Source organism: Mus musculus, chromosome 13 (genome assembly GCF_000001635.26).
Source record: "Mus musculus strain C57BL/6J chromosome 13, GRCm38.p6 C57BL/6J".
Lineage (NCBI taxonomy): Eukaryota > Metazoa > Chordata > Mammalia > Rodentia > Muridae > Mus > Mus musculus.
The window spans coordinates 100,017,296-100,044,824 of NC_000079.6; the positions used below are offsets into that span (position 1 = coordinate 100,017,296).

The 27,529-nt window shown below is 38.3% G+C and overlaps 1 protein-coding gene across 9 annotated transcripts in view; it reads right to left on the reverse strand.

The window, feature by feature from the left end:
* Window positions 1-698: 698 nt before the first annotated feature.
* Window positions 699-27,529, reverse strand: part of Bdp1 (B double prime 1, subunit of RNA polymerase III transcription initiation factor IIIB) — an 86,097-nt gene continuing 59,266 nt past the window's right edge. For 3 of the 9 annotated variants that reach the window (XR_382739.2, XM_017315546.2, NM_001081061.1), the window contains exons 27-39: window positions 26,977-27,013; window positions 26,464-26,556; window positions 24,765-24,990; window positions 24,127-24,287; window positions 20,827-20,977; window positions 20,465-20,642; window positions 18,484-18,544; window positions 17,789-17,975; window positions 13,490-13,694; window positions 10,140-10,176; window positions 8,102-8,360; window positions 6,305-6,560; window positions 699-3,115 (exon numbers count right to left, since the gene is read on the reverse strand). Coding sequence is in view for 8 of the 9 variants with exons in the window: in XM_017315546.2 (XP_017171035.1) it covers window positions 2,984-3,115; window positions 6,305-6,560; window positions 8,102-8,360; window positions 10,140-10,176; window positions 13,490-13,694; window positions 17,789-17,975; window positions 18,484-18,544; window positions 20,465-20,642; window positions 20,827-20,977; window positions 24,127-24,287; window positions 24,765-24,990; window positions 26,464-26,556; window positions 26,977-27,013 (1,983 nt within the window). In the remaining variant the exon portion in view is untranslated. Of the gene's footprint in view, window positions 6,561-8,101; window positions 8,361-10,139; window positions 10,177-13,489; window positions 13,695-17,788; window positions 17,976-18,483; window positions 18,545-20,464; window positions 20,643-20,826; window positions 20,978-24,126; window positions 24,288-24,764; window positions 24,991-26,463; window positions 26,557-26,976; window positions 27,014-27,529 lie in introns of all 9 variants that reach the window. The other 6 variants (XM_006517725.4, XM_017315543.2, XM_030247324.1 and 3 more) reach the window with 4 other exon arrangements.

Below are 27,529 nucleotides of genomic sequence, written 5' to 3' on the forward strand. Positions count from 1 at the left end.
TGTAATGGTGCCCATGTTTGTAGGCTAGGCTGAATACTTGGGATTGAAGTGTTAGGGTGTTAAAGTGTACTTGTAATGATGTGTATGCCCGAGGGACTGTACACACATATGCACCTGAGTGCAGTTGCCCAGAGGCCAGGAAAAAGGCCCTTACAGCTGAGGTCTTTTACAAACTGCCCACATCACCTGACCCATGCTTGTGAGAGGGTGGCTTAAGAGCATAGAGACACGTAGCTGAGGAGAGAAGTCAAAATTGTTTTTTTTATTCCTGAGACTAAAGCTTCAATTTCTTTCCTTATATAGAAAACAAAGCTTGTGTGTAGGGGAGGAAGGAACAAACTATCTTGCATTGTTATATATAAAAATTCATTAAAGGATGAAAGGAAACAAAACTTCAAACATAGAACCCCTTCATAAGCATCAAGAATTCTTCCAGCTATACTATGGATGTCTCTCTCTCTCCTTCCTCTCTCCCCCCTCCCTCATTCTCTCCTTTCTTTTTTCTTTGGAGACAGGGGTTCACTACCCTCAATTCACTCCTCCTGCCTTTGCATGTAGATTCTGGGATTACAGGCTTGTGCCACCATATCTGGCAATACTATATTTTTATAAAGTATAGACGATAATTGAAAACAGAAACCAATTAACTGAACATTAGCATCATTAATGCCTTTGTTGTTTGAAAAGGACAAAACAAGAATGGTATAAAATAACTTTTATTTACATAATTTTTATCTACAGAACATTACTGCTTTCTTTAGAACAAGAAAATTTACAAATGACAAGATATTGCTTCTTTGTCAAAAACTTCAAGCAAGATATTAAACATGGTCACTTGCATTTGAATAATGGTGGTAAACACTGGGTATTAATATTTGCATCTATGTCTTGCCTGGGCCACCTGCTAAGATGTAATTGATCAGAGGAAAACAGTCAAGAGAAGGTAAAGCCCTTTCATACATCTCCTTGAAGATTTCTATAACAAATTCCTTGCAACATCTTTCCACCATCACAAATCTTCCCACCTTAAAGCTAAGCACACTGATTGTATTTCTCTTCCTAGCACCGGTTTGTCCAGTGGCAGCAGGACAATTTGTTGACCGACATGATTCTCTATACAACAAATGCCCCTGTAGTCTTTATACAATAAATTACATCTTCCATAAAATCAGTTTATTACAGATAAATGAGACAGAGGTTAAAAAAATAAATATTATACAGGGATAAATAATAGTTTAGTCTCGGTGATCTAACCCAAGTAACATTTACAAAAACAAACAAACAAACTTTACAGAACATGACATTTTAAAAACTAACAAAAAGGCATTTATATAGCAATGTGAATTACCTCCATGATTTTGTGACATTAGTCACATGAAATAGATGCATACTTTTGAGAATTTCCATCTAACTTATAGATCTCCCTTTATAGCAGACATTAAACTATACATTTGACTCTAAGCCACAGAACAGGAAACAGGCTCACAGTAAGTTCAATGAATCAGCACTCTAGACTCATTGAGTTCGACCCTTGTTTGCTTAGAAACTTGAAAAGTGGTCACCATTTTATCAATATGAAAAACAAAAATTACCTAGATGTAAAAATATTTTCCAACTGAAGTATTGCTCATTTCCTAATACACTGAACAGTTTTTGAATCTTAGGCACATCCTGCCTAAGCAGCTGCTACCAGGACCACTTGGGCTACACAGTTCAAAAAGAATCTTTTATGGAAAAACTTCTATGTATCAATCTATAAGGTTTTATAATAAAGTTGAATACATTTGCTCTTGGAAGCATTTAATTTGAACCAGGGGAAAAACTGTTAGGGAAAACAAGACACATAAATCATAAAGACTCAAAATTAAAAACACCCAAGTTCATAATGAGGACCTCACTGGCTGCCTTATTTTCTGCTTTAACATCAGATTCATGTTCTGTGGCTGAAAGCCCACATGTCCTGTGAACAGAATTTAGTAGGGAAAATAGCTATCACTAAACCTTTTTTTAAGGGTGTGTGTGTGTGTAAAAAAGATCAATTATACAAGACAATTTGTCCTTTATGTTAATTTTTTTCTTCCAATGAAAATCCTGAGATTAGAATAAGAAAAGCAAAAAATATTCACAGTACAAATTCAGTATATTAAAGTGTGAGAAAAGTATTCAAAATATGAACACTAAACATTTTTAATTATGACATTTTAAAATAGCTTTTAAAGTAAAGAGGAAAAGGAGACAAATTATTTGTTAATGCTTTCTTTACCCAAATTTGATGAGTGAAAATAATTAAATTGGGATATATTTTAAATAAAAAATTTAAAAATAAATCTCTTTGATGTGCCGACTTTATAAATAGCAAGTTTAAATACTAGATCTTCAATCAGGACTAATGTTACATCACCATGAATTAGAAAAATATACATTTTTTTTTTCAGTCAAATAGATGATGATAGAAAAGTTTTAACTTTACCATACCAAAGTGGAGTTTCACACTTTGCTTTCATATTGTTACAGGCAACTGATCACCCTCAAGAAAAAGAAAAATGAAAGAAAGAAAAAAACAAAATAAAAAACAAAACAAAATACAGAAACAAAACACAGCCACCTTTAGAAAAGAAGGGCAGCAAATGTTAAGCACAATCAAGCTCCCAGTGTGCCAGCACTACGATTTATACAGATGTGCGTGCACACAGTTCTCAAGTCCAGGTGCGCTCAGCACAGAGGACATCAAATGTAAACAAGCTACAATGCCTGTCAGTGAGACCAGTCTTAATTGCTTGATATTTCCAAATGCAGGGTCAATCAGAAAGAAATGTTTCCCACTGATTATAAAAGCTTCAAATGAAGCTCAATAAATATTCAAAATTGACCTAAATCAAAACAGACAGTGGTGCTTTTCTGCTTGGTGAAAGTCAGGGTCGCTGGAAATCTCAAACTCATTACAAAAGTAGAAAGTAAAAAGAAGGGGCCCCAGGAGAGAGCTTTATAGTGTCTCATCCACTTCAATGAAGATGTCACTGAAGACAAACTCTGAGACTGGGGTCACCTCTTCCTCAGGTGCTCCTTTGGGCCCATTTTTACACTCTTCTTTTAGCAAGGGCTGATCAGAAGAAACCTAGGAAGGTAAGAAAGCTGAAATGTAATATACTGTTTAGATCTTGCTACTGGGGATGGTACAGTGCCTTCCTAGCTGACATAAGGCCTGGGGCTCAATTAGCAAAAAGGAAAACCAAGTGACCCAATCCCTAGGCAAGAAGAGCTTCAATACTTACTAATAAGACGGCTTCTGTAACACAGTCTAGGGGAGAGAGCACCTGGAGAGACCGCTCAGTGATTACAACGCTTGCTGCCCAAGCAGGAAGCTGACAGTTTGGATACTCAGAACCCACAGAAATGCTAGGCAGGCATGATGCCCCGAGGTCTACCTCAGGCCTCTACACACATGTGCCCACACACGGGTGAAAACATAGACACACGAGAAAAAAAAGTAGAAGCAAACTAAATTTTTAATACCCATTATTAAGTAAATGACAGTGTGATTACCTCATTCTGACTCTCAGAAAAACAAATTTAAATATACAGAACTAAATCGCTGTTAAGTCTGCAACTAAAACATTTTAATTGCTAGAATGAGAATTGATGTTCAAAAATCAAAGATTAACATATTTATAAATCTTAAAAAAAACATAAAACAGCACAATACTAATATATGAACACATACAAATACCAATGAAATAGATGTGTGAACAGAGATTGAATTTTCTAAATAATCCATGCATATGTATGTATGCCTGCATGATTTTATGTGCACCACAGTTAGACAGTTGTGAACCACCTTGTGGATGCTAGGACCAACCTGGGCCTCTGCAAAAGCTATCAGCGCTCTTCAGTCTCCAAAAGTCATTTCTTTAGATGGGCAGAACGAAATGGACTCAGGGGATTATGAAGTAAAATAAAGTCATGATAAAGAATTGGGAGGAAGATACGATGGGGGCTCGGGGGGGGGGGGGGCTATGAGAATTAAAATATGATTTAAAAAATGTGGTGCACATCTTTAATTCCAGCACTTGGGAGGCAAAAGCAGGTGAATCTCTATGAGTTTGAGGCCAGCCTGCTCTCACACAGAGAAACCCTGTCTCAAAAAAAACCAAAACAACAGAACAACAAAAATCTACTGTAACAAACCATAGAAAGATATTTTTATGTCTTAGATTGAGGAAAGGGATATCCTTTGAAATGATTACAAAATCTGAAGGCAAAATGCTTTTGACAAATTTACCTACACGAAACTAAAATATAGCTGCATGGCAAAAGCAAAAACAAACAAAATAAAAATATACACAGTATACAGAAAGATATTGCAACCTATATTTTTATATAGGTTATAAGGGTATATTATAAAATGTACCTTTCCCTTAATAGTCTTAAGATAGTCTACAAATCGCTATGAAAATAAAAGACAAGTTTCTTTTAAGTCAAATACCCAGATAAGAGAATGAATGACTCACACACAAGTCCAACTGCACACAACACAACTGTGTGCTCATAAAGGCTGGAGAATGAATGGGTATGGGGGACATCTCTATATGTTAAACCCTTGGATTCCAGCTAAAGCCAGCTGGAGTTAAGAAGCAAGACCATGATCCAAAAGAAGAGTGTGTGTGCTGGGTTAGAAGCAGAGGTGCAGTGGTAGCAGGCAGAGCAGGCAGAGCAGGCAGAGGCTATGGAAACAGCAAGCACTCATCCTTCTTCTGACTTCTAACTCTACTACTAATACAACAAATGCTTGTATTCTATATTGTTCTATAAATGTCTATTAAGTCTAAAGATGAACAGATAAAATGATCTATTTATAAGACAACTAATACTGTGTTATTTGATACGGCACAGAATTAGGAACAACCTACATGCTTATAATAGAAAATCAGTATTACTATCAGCATAACACAATAATGGAATACCATGTAGTTATTACACACAGGCTGACATATGGTAGCACAAGCCTGAAATCCCAACATTCAGATGACTGAGTCAAGAGGATTAAGCTTTATTATTGAGATTTTTGTGTAAGATTAAAAATAAAAACCAACAATGAGAATACTTTTAGACACTTATCACTAAAAAATAAAAATATATGTTTCTATGTAGACATACATAAATGTTCACATCACCTCTTCTCACAATGGTAAAAAACTTTAGAAGAATGGAGAGGTCCTTCTACAGGGTAACTGAATAAAAGAAACTGAGTCTTTAATTCCAGCTGACAGGCAGACCTCAGTTCAAGGATAGCCTGGTCTATATAGTGAGTTATAGGCCATTCTTAAAATCCCTGTTTCAAATAAAAACAAACAAAACCCACACTGTGATACATCCATTCCACAGAATACTATTTTGCAACAACAAGTAATGAGGTCCCAGAGTCAGACATAGATATAAAGATCAGAATTTCCAGGGCCAACCTGAGCTATACATTCAATTCTGTAAGATAGCTCAACCTATGAAATGAAATGTCACCTCAAAATAATAAAAGTAAAAGTAAGTAAAATAAACTACCAGAAAAATCAACAAATTAGTGACATAAAACTCTATATGAATGAATGCTTAGGTAAGCAGATACTGTGCTAGCAGTGAAGGAGTCCTCATCTTAAAAGTGTACTTCAATTTCTGAAATGACAGACTTTCATGAATAGACGTTAAAAGATGGGCGAGCAAAGGAGCTTGCTGATTCTGAGACACTCATACGCTGTGCTTACACTGCCATGGTCACACTGCCAACAGCTCCCAGCACTCTGTAGTATACCTGACAATAAAGCTAATGCTGACAAGACAGCTCACGGGGAAGGCATTTTCCTAGAATGCATGAAGCCCCAAGTTAATCCCCAGCACTGTAGAAGTAATAATAATATTTTAGCAGTGGTAATTCAGTAAGTAGAGGATCAAAGATTTGTTTTTCATCCTAGACTTGTCATTAGACAGATTCAGGACACATAGGAATAATATACAAATTCTAGTTTTATGCTTTGAATTTTTATTAGTCAGGACTTTTTTCCCAAGACAGGTAACACTACAGTAGTGCTTCATTTTGTTTCTATGGGTCAGAGGGCTGGCCTGAAGGAACTGCAAGTCAGTGTCCCATTTCTGGCTATTTCATTAGCTTATACTAAATTAGGTGCATTTTTGTGGGAAAAAGAAGTTGTACTAAAATAATTTCTGACATCCAACTGAAAATAAACTTGCTTTTTCTTCCCTCGTTCAGATGATAGATGTATCTCATACACAATAAAACACAACAGTGCTCACACACCTGAGCTGCTGAACTCTCAGGACTCCCAGCAGTGCCAGACAGAGGCGCAGTAACGCTGGGTGATGGGGGTGGGGCTGAAGAGTCTTGATTTTTTTTCTGGCTTGTATTATGCAGATTAGGTTTTCTCAAATTTCGCCGTGATACAGGTATCTGAGGTTTTAGGCGCTTCTTACTATGGGTTTGAGTCACTTCATCAGATTCCAAACTATTTTTTGGACACAGTAATGATAAAAATCCCAAAGGCCTTCTGCCAGGTCTAGAAATGAAAACACAAAGATTTACATAAGTACAGGTACACTCACAGACACACATGCATCCCTTCTGTTGCTGATTTGATAGGAGGCCTTTCTATATGTAGCTAAGGTTTCCCTGACTCAGCCTCCTAAGCAATGCTATGCTGTGGTTATCAGGCTTGTGTTACCACACTCTGCAAGGTACATTCTTTTGTCAGGCATGGTGATACACGCCTTTAATTCCAGGACTCAAGAGGCAGAGGCAGGTGGGTCTTTTGATCCAAGCCAGGCAGAAATACACAGTGAAGCCTGTGCTTAATAAAACTACAACAAAGAAAAAGACATATTCTTAATATAATTTTATTTCTATTAATGCTAAAGTGGTATATTTTACCAAATACTGATAACACTACACTATGATGAATATCTGTGACACCGGCAAGGTTGTCTAAGCTTAAAAGTGCGCATGAATTACCTGGGGAGCATTATCAAAATGGAATTCTGAATTGGAAACAGGCAAGGCTTGAGTCAAATGCACTATGACTGTAAGTTTTTGGAAAGATGCCGAGACCACGGTGCAGCTGCTTCCGTGCTGCAGCAGCAGAGCTCACACAGCCCTGAAGCCTAAGAATGGTCTGGATGAGCTTTGGTGGTGTTGGGGTTCGGGTTTGGTTTTGGTTTGTTCAAGGCAGGGTTTCTCTGTGTAGCTCTGGCTGTCCTGAAACTCACTCTGTAGACCAGGCTGGCCTTGGACTCAGAGATTCACCTGCCTCTGCCTCCCAGGTGCTGGAAAGGCCTGTGCCAGCATCCAGCCAATATTTGTTTGTTTTTTCAAGACTAGGTCTCACTATGTAGGCTCTTGCTGTCCTAGAACTCACTATGTAACCAGTTCAAGGCTGGCCACAAACTCACAGAGATCTACCTGCTTAGTGCTAAGATTAAAGGTAAGTTCCATCATGCTCAGCCTGAAATAAGTCTTTTAAAGACGTCCATGTTTTTTCCCTTTAGCGAAAGCTCGTGCCTGTTATCCTCAACCTAGCAGGTTAAAGCTTCCAATGCAGCTGACGACAGTAATTACTCATTACCCTAAAGACTTCTTCCTAGTGTACAGTGAAAACAGTGTGGCAGCAGTAGGTATAGACCTAAAGAGAAACCATACTAAAAGCCATAAGGAAACAAAATGACACGCTATTTGGAAAATGAACAGAACAACTTCCAGAGTCACATGACACCAACTCTATGTTGTCTCATCTCAGCTACATGTTTGTTTCATACAACACAATGTGTACTCATCAAAATAATAGCCCCAAACAGACTGGAAGTGCAAATATCTAGGATCTGCTGTCTGACAGTCAGTTTCAGTAGAGCTAAGCTCTAGTCATACAGAATGTATACCTGGACTTTCTGTCTGTCTTGGGCTAAACTGTCTTCCCTTTGCATAGCTGATGGAGGCTACATCTAGAAAACAACTTATCACTGGGTTTCATCCTTTATTGAGCTGCTGCATATTGTTTCTCCTTACCTAGGGGCAGAGAGACAGTCACTACAGAGTCTCTAATAATACCTGGTCAGAGGGGGTTTTGAAGAGGATGTCACGATGTCTCTCTGTTCAGAATTGGAAGCAGGTTCAGTTTTCTCTTCTTTATCAGATACTATCTCACTCTGAGGCAATTGAGCCATGTTTTCTACACACGCATCTTTGATTTCATCAAGAGATCCAGATGATCCTGTATCAGTTGGCTCACTGTGTTCCTTCTGAGGTTTTGAGGTTGCATGTGTGCTCTCTGAGGTAGGGAAAATGCCTTGTCCCATGCAAGACTCTGCTTCAAAGAGAAAAAACAGAGAGGAGATTTAAAATATTTTTAAAAGAGTCGAATAAATTGGAGTATAAGAAGGAAAAACCCATGGTGTTCTATAACAAACCCAGCTTAACAAAACTAGTCTAATATAGTCAGTGGAGTAGACTATTAGAAACTATTTATTAGAATGGGTAACGGTGGTGTAAGCCTGTAATCCTAGCACCCGAAAGGCTAAACAAAACGTTTGCTTTATGAGTTTAAGGCCAGCCTGGCTATACAGAGAGTCCTATAGAGTGAGACCCTGGAGACGGGGAAGGAGGAGGAGAGGGTGGATAGAGGGGGGAGAAGAGGCAGAGACAGACAGACGGATTGACGGACGAACGATAGATCAAGAAAAGGGACTTGATGAGGGAGATTGCCAAAACAATGAATCAATACAGGCACATGTGACTCCAATATTGACAAAAGTCAAGAAAACAAAGTAGAGTTTACACCAAAGGGAAAAGAACAAGAGCATCAGCAAGCAAAGAGATCACAGGATGGCGAGAAGCACACAGTAATAGAAAACAAGGAACCACGGCCAGGCTTCTCTGTGAGGCAAGCCAGCCAGCCCAGTGTACACAGTGAGTTCAGGACAGACACGATATGACAGGGTCATATTGTGACCCTGGGTGTGACGATACATGCCCAGATTCCCAGCAATTGGGAGGTAAAGGCATACAGATTGCTATAAGTTCAACGACAGCCAGGAATAGACAATAAAACCTTCTTAAAAACAATTCTCGGGCTGGAGAGATGGCTCAGTGTTTAAGAGCACTTACTGCTCTTCCAGAGATCCTGAGTTCAATTCCCAGCAACCACACGGTGGCTCACAACCATCTGTAATGGGATCTGATGCCCCTTTCTGATGTGTCTAAAGACAGCTACAGTGTACTCATATATAAAATAAATAAACAAATCTTTAAAAAAAAGAAAAAAAATTCTCGGTCCCATCATCAACAAACTGCAACACAGAAGCACAAGGAACATGAAAAGGCAAGTCAGCATGATTCCTCCTGACTGGGAAATGCATGATGAAGAACTTAAGTCTACGAGTAAAACTGATCAACTATGTCAGAGACACAGCAAAGAAACCAATTCTGGACCCAGAGAAGACTCAGCAACATGGATGTAAAGGCAGCAGGGAAACGGATTTGGGGATGAGAGTGGAGGTATGTGAAGAGCTGGGATAGATAGAGGGACAGGACACAAGGAAAATGTTGGGAATGAAAAAAGTGAATCAATTAAAAACCACCATGGAGAGCATTAACAACAAACCAGACCATTCCTCTCCCAGATACTAATAAAATTGTAACACAGAATTGTAGGACTAGAAATAGCATATATTAGCACAAAAACAGCCATATAGTGCAGTAGCATAAAACAGAAATACATATGCAGCTACAGACCCCTGGTTTCCAACAAAGGCACTAAAACATGGAAGACAGCCTCGTTTCTTCAACAAACAGTTCTGAGATACTGTCATACAGAATGAAGCTAAGTCAGCCTCTCTTATCCTATATAAACTCAATTTAAAATGTACCAAAGGCCTTACTCTAATCCTAAGTGAAACATAAGAAAAAAATTCTAAATACAAGCATAGATAAGGACTTTTTCAATGATATTATCCCTCTTAAAATGTAGTATACCTAAAGTTTATTGAATATCTGTTTTACCCATGGTGATGGCTCTTATAATAAATTAAAAAAAAAAAACCAAGGGTACTTAGCAAAATGTAGTCTTATTTACATTTATTTCACTCACCTGTTTTCTCAAAAACATTTAATTCCTCTGAACATACCTGTTTCAAAAAAATATACAAAAAGTTTTAGCAATCCACTTATTACGTAAATTACAATCCCATCCCCTCCCTTCATCACGTTATAGAGAAAACGAGCATTTCTGAGAACACTCAGTCAGATGTAGAATCATACCTCAATTTAAACATCTGTGAAAAAAAATACACTGCTGCTATTTAAAGTGCTCTAGAGCACACTGGAAAAGCTGTCAAATGTCTATTATCTCCGGCATATACCAACTACCAAACCTCTAAAGACATCAAATTAAGCAAAGTGTTCATATTTATGGAGCAGAGTACCCAAGTCAGGGTCTCACACAGGCTAAGCACGTGCTCTACCACTGAGGGACATCCCTGACCCCTCAACTCAAACACCTTTAAAAAGAGCCAATTGACAAACTAATACATCATGGTCAATTAGTAGACCTTCAAAAATGCAAAGATGATCCAACATGATAAAAATCTACTTCATAACTTTACCAAGTCTAATATAATTCAACAGGAGAAAAATCGTACTTACAGAACTATCAATTCTTTAGAAAAAAATTAATTAAAGATTTTTTGCAAGATTGTCAGGCTGTTTTCAAGCTCTTAGTCTCAACCAAACAGAGTACATAGTCTGCTACTTTGAGTTAAAACAGTATAGGAGAAAGCTGGCTGTGGCAGCATCTACCTATAATCCCATCTTGGAAGACAGACAGAATATTGAGTTGTGAATCCAGCCTGGGCTACATAACCAGATCCTTCTTGTCCCCAAAAATAGAAAGTAAAAGGACAGAGAAGAACATTTTTGTTTTTTGTTTTTTTTGTTTTTTTTTTTTTTGTTTTTTCAAGACAGGGTTTCTCTGTGTAGCCTTGGCTGTCCTGGAACTCACTCTGTAGACCAGGCAGGCCCTGAACTCAGAAATCCGCCTGCCTCTGCCTCCCGAGTGCTGGGATTAAAGGCGTGCGCCACCACGCCCGGCTGAGAAGAACATTTTATAACCAGTATTTTATTGATAAAGTTAAAACAAAACTTATAAAATAAAATCACAATATCATACACAAATGTGTATGTTAATGAGATGCAAATAGTCTTTTTTTTAAGTCTACTTTTTTTATACAGATTTTCTAAAGTAACTTTTTCTGTTTTGCTTTATTCGTTTATAAGTTATTTGGCTCACATTGGGCTTCCAGTTAGAAAATAGAAAGTCAGGCTAGAACCAAAAGACTCTTCTATTTGTCACTGTTACTTGTGCACTGCTGGGAACTAATCTAGGGACTACCTGGTGTGTGCCAGACAGGTGCGCTAGCACTGAACTACACCCAGGTCTGTTGGCAGACTTTTTCATTACTTTGTTTTTCTAAGGCATTCTAGTTGTGGAACTCAGATTGGCCTGGAACTTGGGATAGCCCAATCTGCCCTCAAAATGATGATTGTCTAGCCTCAGCTTTGCTGATGGGCGAGATTATAATCATGTACCATCTCCCTGGGTATAACATGTCCTGATCACAAGTGAGACAAAGTTCTCTGACCTACGTGTGTGTGTGTGTGTGTGTGTGTGTGTGTGTGTGTGTGTGTGTGTGTCTGTGTCTGTCTGTCTGTCTGCCTGCCTGCCTGCCTGCCTGCCTGTTTGAAAGTCATGAACCTCCTTGTTTAGTGACTAGAGCAGTGTTTTTCAACCTTCCTAATGTTGCAACCCTTTAATAAAAATCCTCATTTTGTGATGACCCCAACCATAAAATTTTTATTTCTTCTTCATAACTGTAATTTTACTATCATGAATCATAATCTAAATATCTGATATGTAGGATATCGGATACATGACCCCCAAAGGGGTCAAGAGCCATAGGCTGAGAACTGCTCACTGTTTTAGAGTATTTAGATTATAGGTATGTATCAATATTTGTAATCCGTAAATTTTGCTTTGCTATAGAAAAAATGTTTTAACTAGTATACTGTGCACAGTAATACTAACTTTAATACTGTTCACCATAACTTTATTTTTTTAAAGATTTTTATTTATTTTATATATGTGTGAGTACAGTACACTGTCGCTCTCTTTAGACACATCAGAAGAGGGCATCGGAACCTATTACAGAGGGTTGTGAGCCACCATGTGGTTGCTGGGAATTGAACTCAGGACCTCTGGAAGAGCAGTCAGTGCTCTTGAGCCATCTCTCCAGGCCCTTTATTTTTATATTTTAAGGGATACATTTGGGGGCAATGTAAAGACTCAGTAGACAAAGTACTTGAGTTCAAGCATAAGAACTGTGTTCAGTGTCCAGCCTCCACTAACAATGGCAGGTATGGTGCACATGCTTGTAGTCCTAGGGCTGGGCAGACAGAGACAGGAGGAGCCATGGGGTTCAGCAGTCTGGGGTCTGGTTGAAGAGGCTGATCAGAGGACGGCACCAGAGGCAGTCGTCTGACTCCACCCACATTCACTTTACTCCCCACACTCATGGAAAATGAATATTGTTATCAATGTGTTAACTATGCACAGGACCTGGGCTCAATTTCCAGCACCCACATGGTGGTTCACAACTATAGGTAACTCCTGGCCCAGTGGATCTAATGCCCTCGTTGATCTATTTTATTTGATAAGCTTTGTTTTAACTATTGTGTATGAAAAGTTCCTCCTGTCTGTTTTGTTCTTTTGGTGTCAACGATGACTGAGCTAAGTCTGTAATGTTTCCTAAGGAAATGTTCCTCACAGAGGGGAGCAAATGAAATGTCTCAGGACATGATGGATGTACATCATGACAGGGCCAATGTGGCTAAAGAGTGAGACAGAGTCGTGCACAAAATGACACCAGGCACTGCAGGATGTGGTTTTATTCTTGAGAGAGAGAGAGAGAGAGAGAGAGAGAGAGAGAGAGAGAGAGAGAGAGAGAGAATGTTAATGCATGATGAGGAGGGGAATGTTATTATTACTTTCCTTCATCAGAAAGTTCATTCAGAGCCCTGAAGTTGTTACTCTACAGTCCACAGTTGGTAGGTAGGTGGCAGAGTGAAGATCTAAACTATCAGGAAGCTATCAGCTTTATGTTCAGCCACTGTAGGTTTCCTGATTAATGTCCAATTACTTCTTTGAACTGGTTAAAAATGATCATCTCAAACTACTTTGACCTGTATTATATATGATGGTAAGTGTCAGAAATATTTTGCCATATGTCTATACGCCAGTATGTATGTATGCATGTATGTATGTATGTATGTATGTATGTATGTATGTGTATAAATGTGTGTGTGTATGTATAAAGATAAATGAGAAGAATAGAAACAGACCTTTGGCAATGTGGCCAAGGCACTTAGTTAATAATCTAATCTTACCTCAGAGGTACATTCTTGATAATCAATTCCTGGAACAAGTGAGGACTTTTTGGCAGGAGGAACATGAATACTTTCATCAGGACTGCAACAAAATCTCTTCCTAGATGTAAGATCCAAATTAGCAGGAGGCTTTTCAGAACTGCCACTTCTAGAAGGAGATAAGGATGGAGCATCTTGAACAACCAAAGAGGTTTGTAAACTCCCACTGCATAGAAAACAAACGTATGCAAAAGCAGTGAGTTAGAAGCTGCTGAGTGAAGTCACTTTCCAATCAAAGTCCTCATGAGTAACAGAAACACAAGCTGGTAAATAGTTTGGGGTGTGCATTCATACTCAAAGGCTCACAACTTAAATCCAACAACACTGGATTAAGTATAAAGATCACACAAAGCATTTTCCTTGTCTATAAAGCTTTAATTCTCTAATAACAAGTCAAATAAGTGTCACATGATGAAAAGTAATTCATTAATCATGTCTCAAAAGCAACAAGACAGAACTGTATGGCAGATACACTTTTGGGTTGTTTTTTGATTGTTTGGTTGGCTGGTTTGGCTTTTCCTGGTTTTGAGACAGGGTATTTCATGTAGCTCTGGAGGTCCTGAAACTATAAATAGACCAGGCTGGCCTCTGCCTCCTGTATGCTAGGATTAAAGAAAGGCATATGCCATCATACATGTCTCTAGTATGCATATTTAAATGAGATCTTCATCAAATATAAAAGCATATTGTCTTCTCTAAGTTACCACATAGTTACTAAGTAAGACCTCTACAACAATCAGCAACAGTGTCAGTGACTGCCGTAGCACTCACTTGTATAAGACAAGTAACACGGAGGTAAAGGAAAGACAGGCCCTGATACAGCAGTAGTGTCTTTCCATACCCAACTCTTAACAATATAGATCAGACAGACAGGCAAAACACCTTCATGGAGATACGCTAAGTTGCACTAAAGATCAATGGATGTACACACAGAAATTTAATAATACACCTGCATGAAAATTTGACTAAAGAAATCAGAAGGGAAAATAAAAATTTCCTAGAATCAAGGAATTTTGGAGATGGCGTAGTCAGCAAAGTGCACACCACAAGAATGAGGGTCTGAGGAGAGCTCTGCAGTCTGTGACCTTAGAGCTTTGCTCGTTGTGGAGGGGAGGAGCAGTGAGAGGCTGGCCTGTCAGTCTAACTAAATCAGCCAGATTCCTGTCTGAAAACATACAGGCGGAAGGGGCTCAGTAGTTAAGAGTACTTGTTTCTTAGCTGGATGTAACAATGCATTCCTTCAATAGCAACACTCAGAGGCAGAGGCAGATGAAGCATCTCTGGTGAGTTTGAGGCTAGACTGAACTACAAAGAGAGTTCTGGAACTGCCAAGAGTACATAGGGAGACTGTCTAAAAATCTAAAAAAAAAAAAAAAAAAAAAAAAAAAAAAAAAAAAAAAAAAAAAAAGAAAGAAAAAAGGAGGAGGAAAAAGAAAAAGAAAGAAATTGAGAATACTTGTTCTTGAAGATCTGGGTTTAGTTTTTAGCATGGTAGTTCACAACCATCTGTGATTCCAGTACCTATATAGGAAAAGCTAAACCTAGTAGAAAGTTTATAGCTAAGGCAGTTAAATTAACATTAAAAAGAAAAATAAGGCTGGAGGCATAGTACAGCCAGCAAAGCAGCTGCCCTGAAAGCATGAACTCAATGTTAGGATTTCACATGAAATAGGCTGGGCATGGTGGCATGTATTCCCAGGGTTAGAGAGGTGAACAAAGGCTGATCACTGGGGCTTATTGATCAACAAGACTGGCCTATTTGGTGAAGTCCAGGCCAGTGATAGACTGTCTCAAAATCAAAGTTGTATTCTGACTTGGTACAAAATAAATATGATAATAAAATGTATATTATCTTCATTTAGTAGTCTTTGTACTGAGCTAATTCTGTTAAACAGTTTATATATACTCTAATCACACAAGGTATTAGGTTTTGTTATAAGTAAACACAAACATAAATATAACATCTTGAACATACACATACATACCAAAAGCAAGCAAACAAACAAACCCAACAAATTACAGTGTGCAAGCAAGGCTTTAGGAAGGCAGCAACTGAATCCAGAAATGGAAGATGGAAAGTAAAAGAAAGGATCAAGGAATTAAAGCAGACGCTTTGCCAAAGCAAAGAAAAAGCCTGTCCTCAAAATGCTGAAAGAGAGCTATTACAATACCACTGAAATTAAAAAGATCATTTAGGAATATTTTGAAAACTATATGCCAATAAATTGCAACCTCTAGAAGAAATACACAAATGTCTGGTGCATATGATCTGCTAAAATCAAAGCAAGAGGATATTTAAAAGCAAAGCAAAACAAAACAAAAACCTTAATTAGATTAATAACCAACACAAAATTGAGATTGTAGAAATAAAAAGTACTCAATAAAGATCTTAGAACCAAAGGAATTCACTACTAAATCTTACCAAATTAAAACAAAACAAAACAAAACAAAAAGAAATCAATCTACTGAACAAAACGAGGCTCTTTCAAACCCACTCTCTGAAGCCAGTATGACCTTCCAAAACCTGGCACAAGTAAAGACAACTATGGACCAACATCCTTGCTACATACAAAAGAGATTTCAATAAAATATTTGCAGATGGAATTAAATAAGTATTATCCCTTGTAACTTGTCATACTCTCTTGAATTCTTTCTCACTTTTCCTTAATCTATATTTATTCAGCTGAAAAGAAATCTTAAGAGAGATTGCATACCATGATCTAGTGAATTTCATTCCAATGTGTGAGAATGGTCTAATATCACTAATAACTAACAGCATATAAATATACTCAAGAATAAATATTACATAATCATCTCAATAGATCAAGAATTAAGTCTGGTAAAATTCAATACCTTCATGGTAACCCCCCCCCAATAATTATGTCTAGAAAGATGCTGCAACACACTAAAGGATGGATATGATAAATTCACAGACATCCTATCAAACACAACAAAAATGAAAGCACTTAATCTAAGAACAGGAACCAGACAGACTTCACATTCTGATTAACACAATACTTGAAACTCTAGCTGTAACAATTTAAAGAGATGAAAAAGAGACAATAAAAGGACAAGAGCCAAACTATCCCTGTGTGCAGATGATACTATTCTACACACAGAAAACCCTAAATATTTCACCCAAAGATTCTCACAACAGGGAAATAAATGCAGCAAAGTAGCATATAAAAGTAAATATACAAAACTCAGTAACATTGGGGGGGGGGGGGAGGTGTCTTCAAAGCAGGGTTTCTCTGTGTAGCCCCAGCTGTCCTGGAATTCAATCTGAAGACCAGCTGACCTTGAACTCAGAGATCCACCTGCCTCTGCCTCTGCCTCTGCACCTCTCTGCCTCTGCCAGGATTAGACATGGGCTACCACAACCCAGCTTCAATAACATTTCTATATACCAGTAATAAACTCACTGAGAATGAAACAAGAAAAAAAAAATACCATTTCATAACAGCCTAAAAACAAAACACAAAAACAAACACAAAACACAAAACCAAAACCAAAACCCTACAGCAGGTGAAAGACTTAAAGACTGAAATGACAATCACTGAAAGAACTGAAGATACTAGAAGATGGAATACCCTCCCAGGCTCATAGATCAGGGAGTTAAAATTGCTAAACCAGTTTTAAAAGCTAAAACCATTTTCCTGGCTAGATTTTATCAATTTGAAACAAGTCAGGATTATCTGGGAAGAGCTACCTCAATGGAGAAAATATCCTCAAAAAATCTAAGGATAGACCTACCTTATGATCTACATATATGTAGGTCTGAAGGAAATGAAATCAATGTGCAAAAACAAACACCCAAATACCCATGTTTACTGTAATATTTTTAGTACTAGTCAGATCATAGAAACTATGACATCAGGCCAACTACCCATCAACAGATGAGTAGATTTAGAAAAAGTTATGGGCATGTACACACACACACACACACACACACACACACACACACACAAGGATTTATTACTCAAGCAAAAGGAAAAATAAAATGTGTGACTACCAAGAAAATGAGCAGACTGTGTTATGTGAAATAGCCTACACATAGAAAAACAATCACATTTTTTCTCATATGTAGACATTAAAAATAGAAACAAAAATCGTGCAAAAGTAGAAGGACTTTCCGGTGGATGACGGGGGAGCAGGGCAAAGTACAAGAGAACAGACAAGGTGGAGCACCATCTTCCCCCACGCGCCCATCACACTGCTGGTGTCTATAGCTCTTGACAGGTAAAGGTTTAACTGCCTTACCTCAGGTCACCTCGTTCTGCTGCATTCCCAGACCTGACCAATATAGGTGCTGGCAGCAGAGAGCTCGGCATTAACTGCATGGCAGCGTCAGTGAATCCTTCTGTTGCATGGGTTGGGATTTCCACCAGAGTTAAAATGAAGGCTTGTTCATCTTCTCCATCTTGCTGTCCATCAGCAAATGGATTCACTGTTGAAGTTAAAAGTTAGCAATGAAAAGCTAAACCAAGAAATAGTACAAAGCCATTATCTCATCTCTAAAATGATTCTTGTAACATACAGTGCCAAAACTAAGTAAAAAAATAAAACACATCCCCCCAACCCCAAAGGCCTAGGGAAGCATTTATAATTTTGAGTAAAATTGATAAAATTTACATTTGTATTTTATGACTGCCATTGGCTTATTTTAAATTTGTGCCCCCCACCCCCTATTTACATGAAAGCCAGGTGTGGTGGAATATGTTTGTAATGTTAGCATTAGGAAAACAGAGGCAGGAAGATTTCTGTGATTTTGAGGCCAGCCTAGTCTACTTAGCAAGGTCCAGGACACACGGGATTACAAAAAAAAACCCTACCTCAAAAAAAAAAAAAAAAAAAAGAAAAAAAGAAAAAGAAAGGAAGGAGGCTAAAATTAAAAATGGTACTACATAGTATTCCACTACCCATCATTCCACTTTGCTGGAAGCAGCCTGTCATACCTGTAACAGCTTGAGGACCGGTGTTTTCTTGTTGGGCTTCTGGAATATGAGATGGTACACTCTGCCATTAAAAAAATAAAAAAAATAAAAAAGAAACTGAAGCTTGAGAAAGTTTCTGACTGTGACATATGGTAAAGAGACAGTGTCTTCAAACTAACAGGCTTATCTTAAATAAGCTTAAACTAGCCCGATTAAATTGTCAGATGTAATTATTCCATAATTTTTCAGTATCAGAATGGAGGGTCAAACTCCTCCACTTCGTCTGCGTTCCCAGCACAGCAGATGCTTGTGTCGGAGCATCTCCGTGGAGCAAGCTTCTCTCTCTGCCTCCACTGTGAGTTGCTCCTGTTTTCCACAAACTACCAATAAACAGATTGTAATTTTCTAATGCTTAGAATCTTTAGGTTTTCATTTTAAAACAAACACTGCCAACAACTGACTCAAGCAAGTCTTGTCAACAGATATCAAAGCTACTGTTAAAAAGAGCTGGGTCGCCAATCATAAAACAACACACATGATAGGCGCTCACTGATAAGCGGATATTAGCCCAGAAACTTAGAATACCCACGATGCAATTCACAGGCTACATGAAACTCAAGAAGAAGGAAGACCAAAGTGTGGATATTTCATTCCTTCTTAGAATGGGGAACAAAATACCCATGGAAGGAGTTACAGAGACAAAGTTCAGAGCTGAGACTGAAGGAAGGATCATCCAGAGACTGGGGATTCATACCATATACAACCACCAAACCCAGACACTATTGCATATGCCAGAAAGCTTTTGCTGAAAGGACCCTGATATAGCTCTCTCTTGTGAAGCTATGCCAGTGCCTGGCAAATACAGAAGTGGATGCTCACAGTCATCTATTGGATGGAACACAGGGCCAGGAAGCGGGAGTGGTGCGTGCGTTGAGGAGCAGGATAGGGGGAGGGTATAGGGGGCTTTGGGGATAGCATTTGGAATGTAAATGAAGAAAATATCTAATAAAAATAAAATAAAATAAGCAAAAAAATAAATAAAAAATAGAAAAAGGAAGAGCTGGGTCTCACTGGACACATACCCAACATGAAGGGGAAAAAACGTCCTTATAACATATAAATCTCACAGATCCCATCCCAGCCAAGTGATTAGGAAGTATCTTCACTGATATGTTAAAGTCACGTTACGCTACACAAAAGGAATGACAGGCATTGCATGGCCTCTGTAGCAACGTAGACCTAAAACAGCAATACTCACTGCTTCTCCTTTGTAAGGCATCTTTTTCTTAGTAAAGATATTATGGATACAACTCATGAATGTAAATTACTTTCAAACAGATCAAGTTTGAATCCAAGAAAACAAAGTATGGGAAAGTTCTTTCTTACAGATTTTTTTAACTTTTTTAAGTCTGAAATTATTTCAAAGTAAAAGTTAAAAAGCAAAAAAGTGGGGATGACCTAGAAAACAAATCTTGACATTGGATGTAGAGAAATTCCTTTCTACCTTAACAAAACATGGTGTTACACCTATTGTTAAAAGATGTTCCTTTCCTTTAATAAGCTACTTTATTCTGTACTTCAAAACTCAAGTACTTTCCTATCCAAGGATCTTTTTAAAAACAGTATTAATGCCTCTCGTTTCCAGAGACTAAATTTGATGGTTCCAGTCTGGTTCCAGTCCATCACAGAACCTATCACACCAGATACCAACTGAATATCAAACCATTCAATTATTCATGTTTCCCAAAGCTTTGTAGCCCAGTGCAGCCTCAGTGTCCCCCATGGAATAATATCTCAGGAAACATTTATTCTGAGGATGAAATATAAAGATCAGAGCTAGGACGCAAGAAGTTAATTTCTCAAGCTTTTCTAACAAAGCTGGGTAATACTTGTATTTCAGGACAGTGCTTCTCAACCTGTCATTCAAACCCCTTTCACAGGGGACATATACTAGAGATTCTGCCTATTAGATATTTACATTATGCACTGGACATTGCTTTACCTCTGGCCCATGAAGCACGGGCACGTCGCTGCCTTTAGGGGTTTCTTTGAGGGCTTCTTTAGCAGCACTCTCACCAAAACTCTGACCCGAATCGAGTGTCTGCTGCCCTATCTCAGAAGAAGCAACTGCAGTACCCGACTCTTGAACCTCTTGCAAGGTCTCCTCATGATCTTCAATTCTGAAATAGTTTCAATACATTATTTTAAATCAGTCAACCAAGCACAAAATTATTTTTAGGACTAAGTATTATTATTGAATGTAATGTTTTCAAGTTTAAAAATGTTAACCCCAGTGGAATTCTGTGGCTGGCGAAAGCTAAGGTACAACATAAAAGGAATGGCAGGGTCTCTTCCCTCCTTTACCTCGCAGGTAGGATTGCTTCTTGAGAAACACTGGCCCCTTCAACATCACCCACACACTGCGACTGCTCCTCTTCCTTAGTTTCTGCTGCTGTGACTGGTGCATGGCTTTTATCTTCTAATTCTACTGCTTTGGAATCATCTCCTTCAGTTTCTTTTTTTAAAAAAAAGAGGGGGGGGATACACAATATATAGTTCAAAATAGTACAGCTAAATCTCTACATTAAAAACATATTCTCTCTAAAGAACAGATTTGGTTACCCCTCCAAGATTCTCATACTCAAAAATCAGCTAATTCACAAGGCAAAAGAATGGGGTTTGCCAAGATTTTTGAAAAGTAAAACATGATTAATGAAAACTGCACTGCACATATTTCATTTTTGGGTGACAAAGCAATTGCATCCCTATTTGTGGTAACAGTTCTACAGTATCATAATTAAAAGTAGTGCTATAATTAAGGGCTGGCAAACGGCTCATCAGCTAGCTAACAGTGACCTGTACAATCCTCAGGACCCACACATGACAGGAGAAAACTGACTCCCACAAGTTATCATCTGATAGTCTCACATCCTCTGTGGCATATGCACACCTACCTACACACACACACCTAAGACACAAATACACACACAGACACACATGCACATACACATATGCATACACCGACTCATACATAATACATGCAATAATACATAATTAAAAAACTAATGACAAACCCACACCCAAAAGAGGATCAGAAGTAAGTACAAGGCTCTGTCTAATAACTCCACCACAGCAGATGTCTGGGAGAGGTGTAGCTGTGTGGCAGGTGAGGGGGCTTGGTGCCATCAAGTCTTTCAACCACTGGGTCTCACTGTGATAGAACTGACTCCTGCAAGTTTTCCTGTATCCTAACACATGCACCATGGCATGTGTACAGGTGCAGGAGACACGCACACACAGACACACACACACACAAGGTACGTGCAATAGAATTTTAAATGATATCACACACTGGGGAAGAAAAATACTTCTAAATATAAAGAATGGTGTGAACCTAGGCAGAAGAGTGGGGCAAACTGACAAAGAGACCCCATATATACTTCTGGATACTGCTCAGGCCAGTTCAATGAATTAACTAACTGCATATACTGTCAGACATTGATGGCTGAAAGGAAATCTCAGATATCAGGAACCCAAAACTAGGGGGAAATGGTGCTAGTTATCCAGATTTTCTAAGCATGAATTCAATAATCTAGGAAGGGTATGGCTTCCATTACTTTCCCTAAGGAATCAGACCTTTGGCAAGAAGTAGAAGAGGAAATGAAGGTAGAAGTTAATGTATGCATCACAATATATTAAGACCATTTTAAAAATGAGAAAGCTCAAGTAGTTAAAAACACTTGCAGATCAGGCAGAAGAACTAAATTTGAGTCCCAGCTCTTACATTTGTTAATCAAGTTCGAGGGATCTGGCATACTCTTCTGGCTTCTGCAGGCACCAATCACAATAGAGTGTATAGACATACATGCAGGCAAAACACTCATACACATAAAATAAAAAAATAAAATAAAAAATAAGAAAGAAACAATCAGAGAAGCCAGAGTGCAAGTGCAATGATCTGATTGAACCCCTGGAATCCACGGAGAAGGAGAAACCCAAGCCTGCCCTCTGATCCCCACATATATTTAGTGGCCGACATGCCCACACACACACACACACACACACACACACACACACACACACACACGCACGCACGCACAGAAAGCTTAAAAAAAAGAAAAAAAGAAAAAGACATGCATCATTAGTCACATTTACAATGAAATCCTGTTTCACATCCAGACAGTGATAATGAAAAGATAATACTGTCTTGGAGGGCTGTGGATGTAATACACCTTTAGTGTTTTAGGTCCCTGAGTTCAAATTCCAGCATCACTAAAGACGTTAGGTGTCTAGGAGGGGACAGAAACTAAAATTCTTTGCGTCTGGAAGATTGAAATAGGAAGATCCCAAGTTCAAGGCCAGCCTAAACTACACAGTGAGGTTCCTAGTCAACTTTGAATGCATAGTGAAATCCTGTCTTATCCGATAGACAGACATCAGACAAACTCTCATAGACTGCTGATTAAAAATATAAAGTCAAGCAACTATTCTTTTTTTTTAATTTAACTGCTACATAAGATATAAAAGTCACCACGAAAATAGCTGGAATCTTCTTGAAAACAAATTAATGGTTACTCCAGAGATGAAGCTCAGTGACAGAGTATGCTTAGCATATATTGACAGAGCATGCTTAGCATATATGATAGAATACACTTAGCATATATGATAGAGTATGCTTAGCATATATGAAAGCCTGAATCCAACCCTAGCATGGCGGAGGGGGCAAAAGAGAAATATTGCATGACCCAGAAATTCTACTTGGTATGTATAAACCCAGGAAAATTAAGAATATCCATGAATGTTCATAGCAGCATTACTCATTATAGAAAAAGGCAGATACATGCTCACCAACAGATAATGAACAAAATGTGGTATAGTTACACAGTATTATTTATCAATAAAAAGAAAAAAGGTCCAGAGAGTAAAAGCTCTGACCAAGAACCTGTGGCAGCCTGTATGGTGGGAGGAGAGGACCAACTCCACACGGCTGTCTTCTAACCTCCACATCTACAGTTCCAGGTGATACAAACACACAGCAGTACATTTTTTAAAGTATTTTATACATGATATAGATGAATCCTGAAAACATGCCAGGTGAAAAACACCAGACTCAACTATATATTGTATGTTTCCATTAGCATGGCATGTACAAAGATACATTGGAATTAGTAGCTGCTGACTGTGATACTTATACAATTTGGTGAGCAGAACACTACCGATTTGCAAACTTCAAATAGGTAAATTGTACTGTATACGAATCATGTCTCAATAAACGAATAGTACTTTTAGTTTAGACAGCCTCTACCTCCAGAGTGCTGTGAATCAGGAGTGTTCTCACCACCCCTCCAAATATACATGTGACCAAAAAGACTGGCACACACAAAATAAATTTAAAACTATTTATTATTCCAAGAGCTGCACTGCCACAGTGAGCACATGAAGGTCAGAGAACAACTCGAGGCAGTCAGTTCTCTCTTCTACCTTTATATAGGTACATACATACAGCTTCTACATACATACATACTGGCGTATAGACATATGGCTCCAGCGATCAAACTCCGTGTACAGACTGGTGTGGCAAGTGCCTTTACCCATCGAGCCATCTCACAGGCCCCTGAACTATCTTTTGTCAATATAATTTTCTAAAAGAAAAATTAAACTCACCTCTTTGAATTTCCACTTCTGTCTCTTTAGTTATGCAGAAACTGGCAACTTCCTGATGACCATGAGACTCACTGATCTCTAAAGTCTTCTCAGAATTTAGTTCAGGTGTAACAACCATACTCTCCATTCTTAAATGTGTGCTCATCGTAGAAGTTGTATTCCTAAAAGGAAAAAGATGTAAAGTCATGAGAGTCCCTGTGTCTGTCTAGCACTGATACGGTTAAAACACCACCATTCAGACACCACACTGTATGTAAATGTTTGCTCCTCTGTCTGTTTTGACAAAGTATCAACACAACATGAGGCTTCCCTAAAACTCAAACCACCTCTTGCTTCAGCCTCCAGAAGGCTGAAATTACAGGTCTGTACCACCACACCTGGCAAATGGTCATTTCTGAATGCTAAAATTAAAAAGAGGTTAAGTTTGCTAAGAGCCCTAAGAAGAAAATGGAGACCATGTTTGTAAAACATTCATATAAACCTATTTCACTTCAAAGACACAGAAAACACACTGCTGTGGTTTTATATGCAAACTAACAACTAGTATCAGTGTCAGATAATCTTTAGCACAAGCATTACTAGAAGCTAATAATTAAACTGGTGCTGTTAACTCTTTGTTAACTGAATGTTGAAATTACCTGGTTGGCAAGGTCTCCTCCACTGCTTCTTCCTCCACAGCAGCGTCTCTATTGCTTTGTTCCTTTGATACAATCCTGTTTTCTTCAAATGATGCATGCGATGTACTAATGACAGGTGAACAAACCTCCGGATAGTCATGGACAACTTTTTGATTTACATTATCTGGGCTAAAAGGAGCATGACTTTTATCCTCTGAATGAACATCAGGGAATACACATACTCCTACTGCAGAAGGAAACAGGAAATTAAAATTGATCCAATTTTAATAGCTATTTGAATAAAATTCCTCAACATTTAATAGCTAATTTAATTTCAGTATTAAAGTTTGTTCTATTAGGATCCAAATTTGATTTTATTATTTCACATTTCATTCAAGAATATGATCTGTAATAAGCCTAATTATTATTATCACTAAATTTTTGGGGTACTCTAAGTAAAAAACTAGTCTTTTTGTTATTTTCAGTAACTATATACCTAAATGGTTTCAAAACAGAGTATCTTCATTTACTAATTTTTGAAAATTGTACTTTAAATACTAGAAATTTGTACCAGCGCCACTAAAATATTCTGCCTGAGAATAAAACCCTGCCTGGAACACAGATTAGACACTCCTCTGAAAAATAAACAGTTGTGAACTTATAAGTCATACAGTGAAAGTGAACAGTAGATCAACCATTACCAGTTAAAACAACGGCCTGTAATACAATTACCTATAGTTAAAGATAATGAATAAAGGCTTTAGCTTTTGGGATAGGAGATCTGGCTCGGTTATAGGGCACTTGCCTAGCAAACAACGCTCTGGGTTCAATACCTTTTACCACAAAAATAAAAATTAAAACAACTATATAGTTTTATGTTGAACTAATGCATTTAAGATTTAAGTTGGCATTTCTTTTGGCTTCTTCACTACTGTAGAATAACTCATCTCAGGAACTATTTGCCCCTTTATAGATTTATATATCAGTTATGATCACCATCGTAACAAGCAGGAATCCTTTTGCTAAAAGAAATAGTGATCAGTGGTCAATGATCCACAATATCCAGTGTTTATGATGCTATGACAGGCTGAGGATTTATCAGGTAATTATTCTGTGAGTACAAATTACCCCCACTCCCCAGCTCTGCCAACTTGGCTAGCCTGGAGCTCACTATGTAGACCAGGCTGCATGCAAACTCAACAGAGATCTGCCTATTTCGGCTTCCCAATGGCTGGAGATTAAAGGCCATCTAGCCCAGCCAAATAATTCTTGTATTTTTAGTTAGGAGCTTAGGGTTTTTTTTTTTTTTTTTTTTTGGTTTTTCGAGACAGGGTTTCTTTGTGTAGCCCTGGCTGTCCTGGAACTCACTTTGTAGACCGGGCTGGCCTGGAACTCAGAAATCCGCCTGCCTCTGCCTCCCAAGAGCTGGGATTAAAGGCGTGAGCCACCACCGCCTGGCAGCTTTGCTATTTTTTTAACAGCTGAAGCATCTCTCCAGCCCCAAACTATTCTCAATAAGCCAACTGTATCCTCTCAAAATTGTTGCCACTGCATCTGAAGAGACTAAGTAAAACAATAATTAATATAATCTCCTTTTGTAAAAAACAACACTGACAATTTCTAACATAAAAACCTAAAGACTGGAGGTTACTCAGCATGTACCTTGTTAACACATTTTTAAAGGTTTTGACTCTGGGTAGGATTTATCTCCCAGACTTACCATCCCCCTGTCCAGGAATGATCTCTGACTGCAATACTATATCTCCCATTGTAAGTAAAGTTATGGCGGCTTCCGTGCTTCCATCACTGGGACCTTGAGAAGATATACCAACATTAAACATAAACATTAATCTAGACGTCTCGCCGCTTAGGAAGACTTTATGCTCAGATCTGTCTTCCAGGAAGCAGTTGCAACAGCCTTCACACCACTATCCCAGTCCTCAGCCACAGTCTGCTCCCATCACACGTCATGTGTATAGCTCACCCATGCTGCCTTTCCTCACTACAAACACTTCCCACACAGTAACTGCGCAGCTCCAGGAGACATCAGTGCTTCAGGACTGCACAGACTCTAGGCTCACCTTCTAGTTTCTGAGAAACTCAGGTTCCTATCTACATAACAGGTTAATGTCTTGGTTCTACATTTTAGCACACTGTCCCATTTACCTACATCACCGCTAATCATTACAGTACAGTTAGCCAAACAGTCTTAATCAGTTTTGTTAACAGTTACCTGGCTCTTCTTGGGTCTGTTCACCTACGTCCATTTCCTAGAAGAAGGAAAAACACGTTAAGTGTTTCCCCCAAACAAATGTTCTGGTTTTGTTGTTTTTAAGCATTAGCAAGTCTTTTTTACAAGTCTGTGTTTTTAGTTATGATAGTAAATCTTTTCGTAATTTATGTTTATCCATAAAGGTTCACAAGTAAGAACAGAAATACTAACTTAGAGACCAAATTCTTCTGTTTCTTACTCCTGACTTATCTGTCTCCTGTTCTTAGATCTTCACAGTCATAATCCTTCATCTCTAGTCAAATCTGCTACCGGTATTTACCCAATAGAAACTAAAGTCTAGAGAGGACAAAAACTCACCACACTGCGTGTTAAAATATAACAAATGTTAGTACATGATGAGTGGACAGGAGACAGCTGTCCAGAGAGGAGCGCCAGGAGCTCCGCTGACCTGTTGTCCAGTACAACTGTCAAACATGAATTAAAAACCAAATTTTCATAGTCCTAGAGTTGGTTATAAGAGCAAAACCAAATGAGAAGCAGCTATTCAGCAGGA